We start from the raw sequence: 11314 nt of genomic DNA on the forward strand, positions 1-11314 counted from the left end.
ATTCGAAATTATCAACAATGGTCGAACAAGGGGATGTCGCCAACATGTTGACAAAGAGTTTGTCTTCATCACAGCAACAATTGACAAAGACAGGTCGGCTTGCTGAAACATTGAAGGGCCCCTAAACCACTCCGAGCTCCTAAATTAGCTTCATAGTGGAAGCTGTGCGTTAGTCTACAGTGAATGTACAGCTACAAGAATTTTTCGAAATGATGTACATAATAGCAAAGTTACAGGCATTTGAGAAACGACTATGTGGCCGCCGCGGTTTCTCACCTTCGCTACGCTCCCCACTGGCACTCTCTCCTCCTCACCATGTGCTCTTACCAACACCATGCAGTGCAGCAAAAGCAATGGGCTGTGCCAACACGTAAGACGAAAGGCTCCTCCATTGTATGCCCCTAATCGCCCTCCATGCAATGCCGACTGAATGAAAGCTTCATAAAAGGTTCAGTGGCGACAATGGGAGAGCATCTAAATCGGAACATTCATTATCGGAACACACAGCTGTCCTTCGTTGACCGACCAATTGATAGTACTCGCCCTGCTGGCTTCATGATGGTGAAGGAGGGACTGGAAAAGCCCGGAGAGGAGCACAGGATTGTTTTTCCAATTTGTGGCAACCCGGCAGCATGTAGCACTACTGTTCTCATAAGATGATTGTCACGGTATTCGCATTATGCACGTGCTTATTTAAAATATGTAAGAAAAAGTGCCACGGGTGGTTTAGTGGTCTTTTAACTCCAGCCTGAAATGTCACTGGCTTGGCATCTGTGGATCAGCACATGTAAGATACGATGTGCTCAGCCATACAAAACTGTTTTTCACTGACTTCATGGCTGCTGTATGTTGTTTGCATAGAAATAAATACACACTTATGGACTACTTGTGTTTCAGAGTGAAAAATGTTTTTCCTTTATTGAAGCTCTGCTCAAATTTGCACTTTGAGCAACATCACGCTGCGGACATAAGATATAGGGCAGAGTTATTGCTTGCTGCTACTAAGGGTTATGTTGGAGAAAAGGTAGCAGTATGAATACCATTTTAGATCAATTCTGATGCAGCTGACCAGAGTTCTATTTTCTTTTTTCTGGATGCCATGTAATAATCTACTGTTTGCATAAAAGTGCAGGTGAAGTGAAGAATGTGCTGAAAGAGTATAAAAGTATGAGCTCATTGGTTCATGTTCATTTTGAGCAGAACGATTCAGCACACAAGAGTGAAAATGCAATGCAAAGTGCTGGCCAGCACTTACAGTATTGTGTGCTGATTTACTCCACAGCAAATGAAGTGAGGAATGTTTCATACTGGCAGTGTGGTTGCACGATAGAAGTGCAACGAGCTTCTGAAAGGAACCTTATGGCACATCTACGCACAAACATGCGCTTTAAGGTCCTCACAATGCAGGTTCTCAATGTCAAGACTACATATATATGAGATTCATGTAGAGTACACTCTGAAGAGTTGTTGCCCTCTTCAACTGTCAAATGCCACTGCTTTGGCAATTACTCAGTGATCGTGTTTGCGGTGCATGTACATAAATTTTACAGCTGTTGGCAAAGCCTCTGCAGGTGTTCCGAGGAACATAACAAAAGACTTCTTTAGATCTGCAATCAGCTCACGACTGCTTCGCATAAGCAGTAAGGTAGTGCTAAGTTCTGTGTATAACAAAACGTGCCACAAACGATCAGGCCCATGGTTTAAGTGCATTGTAAAGTCAAAAGCTCCAGAAGAAGAATTTTTAAATGAGTAGAAATTGTACACTTCCCAAGTGAGATTTCATCCTCCTTGCATGGACGGAATGGCAATGAACTGTATTGTAGTTCTTCTCTCATGTTCCCGTAGTATATGAGCAGTGGAGACAAAGCACAACTCTACACCTATAGAGGTTCGTGCAGATATAACCAGAGGACAAATAGCCGCTGCAATTAGAGTATTTCAGTCAGCATGGGAGTGACGGGAAGTACAGTAAGCCAAGCTTAAAATGTGATCAAAATTTAGGGTCTATGTGATTATCATGAAGGCGGTGATTGGTCGGCACGGAATGCGACTTAGCTGCTAATATGCTCATGTCTCATTGCAGCATCATAGGGGCAGCATATGCTGCAGGAGTTGCTGACTATGTGCTGGAGCAGTCGTTCATTTTGGCTGCCTCTAATGTAGTTGGCTTGGGCAAAAGTGAACTCTTGGCTCTTTTTTCTTTTGCTCAGTTTCATTGTCTGAATCACATCAAAAATTTTACAGAAGTTCAATATCTACTGTAGAGAACTAGTTCGCTGAACTAATTAAAAGGGAATTGCTTCATGGCATGTGTCAATACATTTGTCAACAGTGATAACGGGTCAGTTATTTTTGACATAATGATTTCCTCTGCCAGAGTCAAGTGCAAGCACTCGGAGGTTGGAAAAAAAATTACTATATATAACATATTTGTAATCGCGATGCATTAGCTTGAAGTAGGTGAATGCAGAAGGCTGCAAGGACATTTCACCGCAACTTCTATTTAACGGTCATGTGTTTCCGTCATTCCCATGTTGGTTCAACCACTGCTCTTGTCCACACTAGTGCCAGATCATTAATTAGCCACTGGTAATTTTTGTATGAAACTGTTAGCACTGTTGCTTGCCAAAATGGCAGCTCAAAGTGCATTAAACTCTAAAGCTGCAAAACAATAATAGCAAAAAAAATACATTATGAGTGTGATACTTCTTCCTCCCTGTACACAATGGACGGAATGTCAATGGAATGCAACATGCATCACTCCTTGTACAAAATGCTGCATAAATAGGGGCGCCAGCTATTACAATGTTCTTCATTCTTAACCACTGGCTTGTTCATGCTTGAATTTCGCACATAAGTTGTTTTGCAGTGCATGCAGCTTATACCACGCTTGTTTCTGCTCCTTGCCCGTTTTGCCAAGAATAAATCCGGAGTACATGTCTGCAGCAATGGCAGACAAAAAATGTACAATTTACAAGAACAGAATGGTGGTGCTATCTGTTGCTGTAACAGTGAAAAACAGCTTGCACCACATTTTGCTGCTATTGAAAAGTATCCACTGCAATGTGCCACCTCTGTACGATATTTGAGCATGAATGCACACAGACAAGCAAGCTGCATTTTCTTTTTCTATATGTGCAAGGGGAAGGCAGTAATGTATGCTCATGCGAGGACAAAAAAAGAAAAATGTCTAGTGGTGTAAAACTATAAAATGAAATTGTGGAAGGTGTCTTCTTATGGGGCAAGCCTCTGTACCAAAACTTGTGTGCAGTTTCAGCCCTATTCACTAAAGACAATATGTAAAATTCTCTAGGCGCATTCTATTGCACAACTGGAATGCTACCATCCCTGAAACTACGGGCTCGCACTCCGAGAAAGTACATCATTTGTCAAAAGAAACAAAGCCACTAGCAGCATGAGCGTTGCCAACTCCTGGCTGTTTCGTGCGACACTAGGGGAACTAGTGGCAATAGGAAGCTGTGGAGGGCAATGATGGCTCACTTCCGTCTCCAAGGCTTTTCAGCAGTGTAGATGCCAACAGGAGGTCAAGTGGACACTTCGGAATTGGCTGCAAGGTCGGGTACACAGAGACTGTTTCTTCTAGCGAAGGCTGTACTTGGCAGGGAGCATCCGCAAGAAGGTTGCTCCACTTTCTCGCTGTTAGCTTGTCCTTCCTGTTGGTTCGAGTTCTACCATATTGTCGTCACCTGTAGAGCTATGTGCACATGCCTGCCTTGGGGGATTTCAGATGTCATCTAATCTATATGCTTCCTGAGCATGTTCTTTGCACACTCCAAAATGATGGAGGAGTAGAAACTGAATGCGTGATTGGTGTAAATATTTGTCTGCTCAGTTTTGCCTGCAGTCTGAACAACTCGATGCGGAACTATGGGTACAAAATCTGGAACTTTGGCTCCTGGAGGTCACGGACCACCTGGTAGTGCGAGATAACGCACATGAAGCAGTAGACCTGCCAAAAAAGATGAGGAACCATAAATAAGAGCTTTGAACTTTAATTCAATAAAATGTGGTTAAAAAGTGACTTACATGGACACCGTCAATGCACCACAGGATGATTGCAGCCAGTACGGAATAAAGCTGCAAGGAAAAAGGATGGCGTGAGGGTTGTGTTTTAAAATGCTTAAAGAGCTTTGCATTTTTTTTTTTTTTACTGGTGCTCAGTTTTAAGATGCATATTTCTTGTTACTCTCAAGGAAAAATTAAATAAAAATAACGAATATAAAGAGGGGAGAAGAGGAAGAAATCTGTGAGAATGTGTGCATTTAAACTCCAATTCTTTAGTTTGCACAGCAAAGTGGGATGCCAAGGTCTCTAGTATTGGTATACAATACAGCACAGATTTATTTCCAGAAATGAAAGAGTTCTGCTGGATACCATAGGCCAGAAGCTTTAAAGCTGTTAAGCTAAAGACAGCTTGACTGGGCCAATGTTCCGTTACAAGGCATACGTGGTGGTTGCATCAAAAAATTGTTGCATTGATAGACACTCAAAATAAATTAATTGCATAAAGGCATAAAAACAAGACAGTAAAAATAAAGAGACTAAGATAAAACATATTCGATACATCAGAAAAAAGAAATATATGTGTGTAAGGGTTACAAATAGGTAATGCAAATGGACTCTGATAAACGATAATCAGTGATCACATGTTTACAAAATGCATTCGAAATTCCTTGGATGGGTAAGTATATATACCCTTATAGTTATTTAGCACGTATGGTAGATTATGTTGTAATGACTGTAGGCTATATTTATGACGAAACCACAGAACATACCATATATCGCTATTTCTCATATTGGCAGAAATTATTTTCGGTGCCAAAGGTGAAGAGGAATTTTTTTAAGGCAGTATTTGAGAAGTAAAAAGAATTTAAAAAGCGAAAAGTGTAGAAATATTCTATTTTAATAATTTTGTTTTAAAAAAGCTGGCTGCATTGTCTCCAGAAAACACATGTTGTCAATGTGCCAATCATCTTCTTTTGCAAAGAAAGGATTTTCATAATATCCGTCTTTCCTGTAGTCGCCCACACTAAGCTACAGTAACTTAAATGTGAAGAAAATAAGGCATAATAAATGTTAATTTTCGCTTTGGTTAGAAGAAGACATCCCATCATCAAGACAAAACACCTGTGACAGCAGACAGTTTTTGCAGATATTTTCAATATGTTTTTAGTAGTAGTACCAAGTTGTGGCAAGAGCATTCATGTAGAGTGGCATCAAGGGGCATTACCATATATTTGTAAGTTAATAGTGGTGCCCACTAATATGCAGCTGTCGGGTGTCAATATTTGATCACATGAGATAGTTAAATATTAATTGTTTACTTACAATAAACTCAAGTTCATTTGAAACTGTGCCTGCATGATAAATTCTGTGCTGGTACACATGAGTGTGTCAATTAGTTAAAGCAGTTCGGGCTTAAACGGGCTATACAGAACTTGTGTATAGCCCCTTTAAGCTCAAACTGATGCAACAAATTGACACACTGATTGTTAAACATTCCAAGAGAACATGCGGACTGCATGAAAACTTGGCCATGGTCATCTTCGCCAACCATTATTGCTAAAAACATCACTGAATGCCTGTAAATAGTAGCAAAAGCCCACAATTTCTTTCTTGCAGCAGTGCCAACACTTTCAGTCACAGCCCTGTGATATTAACATTGACACCATGAATGTTTTCAGCAAAAATGCTTGAGTGGCAATTGTGGCTAAGACATGGGATGTGAAACTGCTGTGACCAAAAGTTCCAGCTCAACGCAGCAGAAAACAAAAAAGGAGCATTGCCTTGATATTTACACAGTACACGGGCACCAAGTTTTATTTCAGTACTAATTCGCTCCAGTGCCCAGGGGTCAATTTACAACCAATTATAGCACATACGAGGAAGTGGTGGTGGAGGCAGAATTTTTTTTTAAGTGAGACACTGCTGGAAATGATGGCTGCACTTCATGTGTGGCGTGGTATATACAAGGTGTTGGCTCTGAACAAACACGCGTGTCACGGAAGCACAAGCAACTAAAACTCGAGTATGGGCAAGTAACAAAGGTGAGGTACTCTGTGCTAGGGAACTCCACAACACACCCTTGCATTTCCTCAAATGCTTACAGAGGCTATTCACATGTCAGGATGATGCAAAGAAGATTATGAAATGAAACGCTTAGCCATTATGACCTCTTGTTGTCAATTTGGGGGTATACAGTACTCTCATCCCAGCATGCACATAGCCTGTGCAAACTTTTAAGGCAATGGAAGTCTGGATTGAAGGCCTCTGTACACTAATGCAAGCTTTTTCTCACAAACTTTCATGCACAGTGAAACGTTTACTTCTGATGGGACTTCAACAAGTAATTTGCAGATCTTTCAACTGAGCAGCAACATGCTAGTTACAGTTTAGTTGTGCTCAGTTGAAGTTATGTATACACTTACATTTCTGTAATAGCGGCCGATGTACCACAGTCCTACGGCGATCATGAGAAGGATTTCGATGACAACAGATATAATCCATGGGAAGAAGAGGCAACGGTTATCCTGTGAGAACAGGTGAAAGATTTCATAATCAGTGAAGGGGAGATACATGTTTTCAGCCAGCAATTTTGTACCATTTCGTAGTGTTTTCTGCTGACACATAAATCAGCCTCAATATGAGATTGAGGGAATTTTTTTTTTTTTTTTTTTACTATTCAAGCATTATAGATGCTTTATAATCAGCTGTTTTTGCCTGCATCATTTTGCAACTGGGAAAACAAAGTCTGACGTTCCTGAATTAACTGAAATTATTGTTTCATTATTTTTTTTTACTCTAGTAATTGCAAAATGTATTCAGACAGGCAGAGAACATTTTTAGGCTTGTTTAAATTAATCAAAGCCTTCAATTCAACGTTAATACATGTTGATGTAACTAGCAGAACACGCATTGTTCACAGCTACTTCTGGCTATAAGAAAAAAATTTTTTTTTTCTGACAATAATGTGGCACAATTAAGTGTTGACGAAGTATTACATTTGCAGCTATTACAAACAGCTGAAAGGTGCATAACTATATTTTCTTCTCAATGACTCGGCTGCTCCCATTGTGAGAGACCTCTAAATGTCACACAGCACCAATTCACTAATAATGTGATAACCCCTATAATTACGGTCTCTTGTGGAAATAAACTTGTTGAACACTTACACGTTTGATGCCTATGACTAACATTAACGTGAAGATAAGGAAGACGACCCCAAATCCCATGGTACAACCGGCTGCAGCGTATATTCCTGAAATGAAACAGTTTCCGTTTAGTTATGCATAAGGCATGTAGTTATGGAAAGCAGTTTACCTTTCATTGAAAGCTCGAAGTACGGGCTGAAGAAATAGTCAGTTCTTCCCCCGCTGACGGCATAGATGGCATAGAATATGAATAAAACATGGTACACCTGCAAGTCGAAGAATATATATTTTTTTAAATGGAGTGCACGTTGTCAGGCAAACAATTCAACTATGTACTCTGCTAAACTGAGCATGGAGCAACGTAACTACTCAATTTCATTTTTGTTGCTTAGTTGTGTGTATAGTTCAGAGCTTTAAAACAAGTTATACGAATGTGCAACATGTATGCCTCAGTGAAATTTTAATTGACACAGAGACAATTAAACATAGGCAATGTAAGCAAGAAAGGTCATACAAGTGCATTTCAAGCTTCAAAAAGGCAAAAAATTGTCACGTATAACTGAGTGTTTCCGCAACGACTGTCTCAGACTATTAAATATATGAGACTTGAAAGAATAAAATTTTTACAGTTGCCAATTTCATTGCAATGTAGTACTACACTCTCTTCAAAGGGAAGCTCACAAATGCTGCTATGAAAGTGAGGTTATGCTCTTATGCTCAAGACAAAACAAAATAAATGCATTCAATCAACTCCTTTCCGAATAGATTCGCATCAAGTTCGACAACTAGCACAACTTGTAAGGATTCCACATTTTCCAGCAATGCTGATATTGCCAAAGCCTTTAGTGAGTTCTTTTCTGCCAATACCTGTTTGCATGCCTGACTTTTGTGCTGGCCCCATCACACATTGTACGCGCTCATTCTTCCTTTTTCCAACAATGCACATGAACTCTCTGTACAATTCTTTCGATAAAGTCATGCAGTACAGGTCTGGACAATCTTCAAGCAACGCACGTAAAACCCATTGTTGGCATCCTATTGCCAACCTTATAACTTATATCATTAGTTAAATATTTTAGACAGCTGTATAGAGGGAAGAATAAAAGAAATACAAAATTATACCTGTTTCTCACACGATAGTTAGAAATTAAATTAGTACATACGGACCTATCTGTATTTTACCGCTTTCCAGCAAAGTCATAACTTATTAAAGAATGACTCGTCAGCTATGTGCATAAGCATGGTACACCAAGTGATTTTCTTTTATTATTATTCATTCTATTTCAAGCAGATACCTATAAAATGTGTGGAGCACATAGTACAATCCAGCCTGATCCAGTGGATTACTTGAAGAGGCGGACACGCATGGCATATTGCAATGTCCAGGTAGCTAAAAAAATGCATCGGCATTCCGAGTAAGACAGTCCTTAACTGCTAGGAGGACACACTTCGGGAAACGGGTAGGTGAAATTCCAGTATATTTCGTAATGTAATTCACAGCATGCAGACTGTTCCATTCCAGCATATTAAGATGTGGAGTAGTCCAATATATTAATAAAAGATCTTTTCATTAGCTTCATTAAAATGCACTCTATAGACACTTTTTATTCTTTATTATCACTATTTTGCTATGCTGTTCTTTATTCTTTTACTACCTACTTTTTATTCTTTATTATCACTATTTTGTTATACTGTTCTTTATTCTTTTACTACCTGCATTAAAGCGCAGTATTATATCCTTAGCATAAGTAAATTATACTCGTTCTTGTTTCATACAAGTATTTCGTGATTATGTACCATTGTTTTTGTTATTTCTTGTAACTACTGCTATTGAGCATCGTATTCTTGTGCACTTGTGGTCTCGTTCAAGTGTATCACTTTGGAAACTCCCATCCTGTAATTCCGATCTTTGCAATTTAGTTATGTTCAAACAACAAACTGAGGATAATGTTGAGGGTGCGATGGAAGATAACTCAGCTGCCATATATACTCGACTTTTGTAGTACACGACGCCTTCTTTTGCGAGAAATCCGTGGTTGATGCCACGTATAACAGTGGCATGACAGTATCAATCATTATAGAAAACAATTGAGAGAGTTCTCCACTACACAGAACGGTAGCAATCGCCAATTCCTGTTCTTGCACGTGCGCTTATTTGGAGCGGGTCAGACGCCAGGGCGCGCTTCAGTTTCTAGTAAAGCGAGCATGGGATCAACAACCTGAGGTTGCGCGCAACACCATGCGCTTTTTCCGCTTTTTTTTTTTTTTATTTTTCCCGCACAATATCTGCACGCGCCGCATATATACCTACCAGACCTAGAAATTGTAAATGCAAACGTGCGAGTCTTCCTAGATGTTCCTCAGACATTGTTTGACAGCAAACTGCTTCAATGACTCAACCGCGGTGCGTAATTTAGCATTAATTAAACACTTACAATGTCACTTCATGGCAACGCCCAAGCAGTTCGCCGCAAACAATAATCCATACGCGATCTGTACCTGCTGGTCTATACCAAAAATTGGCCCGCACAAGCAGAGAGAATAATCGTCGTAGATTTGATTTATGCTTACTGCTGTGTACATCGCAGCGTAGAAACTCCCATAACGGAGGTTGGTCCAGTGGTACAGGAGAAAAGGCGTCCAGCAGCGACTCAGAAGCGGCATGATCGTTCTTTGCGTGTCGTAGATACCTGTGTCGTTTTCCGAGCACACCGCACACCTGTTGCGTAAACGGCGATTATGACCTGTAGGTCATAGTTTACTCGTAAAGTAACGTTACATAGCCAAATGGATATTCAGCGACCCTTTGTTGACGGTTGACTTCAAATGTACGCCGTCGCTAGAGGCGTTGCCCATTCCGCATACCTGTTTTAGGTCACCTGCTACGAAGCAGCCAATCAGCGGCGCCATTCGTACCGGTTCCGCGTAAACCGATATGAACGCTGTACACGAAGTCGTGCTTTTCGATCTCTCGGTCGGTTACCGAACGCCGAGGGGCATCTGGAGCACAGAAATATCGTGCACGTAGCATGCAATGCACCATTTTTACATTGCTGTAAGAACCACTAAATGAAACACAACTAGGATATTGCATCGCGTGGAGTACCACTGTATTTATTTCATGTTGAATATTAAATGCAAATTCGTTAAAGAAAATTGAAGCTGTCGCAATATCCCCAGCATTCAGTAAAAAACAAGGCGGTACGGTACAGGTCTTTTCGCACCAAATTTATCACAAACCAGCGCACAAACTCGCTTCGTAGCGTTGCATGCTTGAAGCCACGCACACCAAGCAACACACGACACGATGATGCAGTTATTTTTCGGACAAGGGAAAAGAAATCTGGTCCATAATATCATCGATCTTGTTCTGTAACGTTTCCAAGATTTCTGATGTAATGAACACGTGCGTTTCGTCCAAATCTTGAATGATGAACTTCTTTCCCAGAGCGTTGGTGTCGTCCAAGTGAAGCAGGAATTGCTTCATTGCCGGATCGCACTCAACAAGTATACCTTTCATAACGTGCACCATTTTGTCTTTGTAGAACGGGCCTTCGCTCGGAACACGACGGTGATCAGGTGAGTCAATCCAGGCAAGCGTTCGAAAACGATTAGCAGTTTTGACGGTCAATTGTCATCTGCGCGCGCTGCCATGTTGAAAGTGTGCATGTGTTGCGCTCTTACCGCCCCTGGCGGCAACTAAAAAAAAAAGAATACTTGAAGTTCTCGTTTATTTCTCGTCAAAAGCATTTACAGCGTAAATGTAGCAGTTATTATATTCATAATTAAGTATTTTTAATATTTAAGGGTCTATTTACGATTTGTCAGAGTTCGCACACGCGCTCGCGCTTGTATCTCGAAGGCCCTGATTAGGATATGGCCTCTGAAATTAAGCTGCACGCGCTAAGGACAACGTGCGCCCTTTATCTCGAAGGCCATGGTCAGGAAAGCGCGGTGCAATTTCTGCACGTATAGATAGCGCTAGTAGTGTCAGCTGCCTAGAGTTACTGTATATGCTCCCTACGGGAGCTACCTTTGGTAGCATATACAGTAACTCTACAGCTGCCTACAGCTGCCGAGCTCTGTTATTTATTTATTTATTTATGATATTATCAGGGTCAACAGACATTACAGAGGAGAGC

At 40.6% G+C, this 11314-nt stretch overlaps 1 protein-coding gene across 1 annotated transcript; it reads right to left on the reverse strand.

Moving 5' to 3' along the window:
* Window positions 1–889: 889 nt before the first annotated feature.
* LOC119449531 (uncharacterized) lies at window positions 890–10029 on the reverse strand. Its single transcript, XM_037712717.2, has 6 exons — window positions 9744–10029; window positions 7342–7438; window positions 7194–7279; window positions 6450–6551; window positions 4048–4098; window positions 890–3970 (listed from the first exon to the last, which is right to left on the reverse strand). The coding sequence occupies exons 1-6, from the start codon at window positions 9834–9836 to the stop codon at window positions 3887–3889; spliced, it is 513 nt and encodes a 170-aa protein (XP_037568645.1). The 5' UTR covers window positions 9837–10029; the 3' UTR covers window positions 890–3886.
* Between the last annotated feature and the right edge of the window lie 1285 nt (window positions 10030–11314).

The sequence above is a fragment of the Dermacentor silvarum genome, chromosome 4 (genome assembly GCF_013339745.2).
Source record: "Dermacentor silvarum isolate Dsil-2018 chromosome 4, BIME_Dsil_1.4, whole genome shotgun sequence".
Lineage (NCBI taxonomy): Eukaryota > Metazoa > Arthropoda > Arachnida > Ixodida > Ixodidae > Dermacentor > Dermacentor silvarum.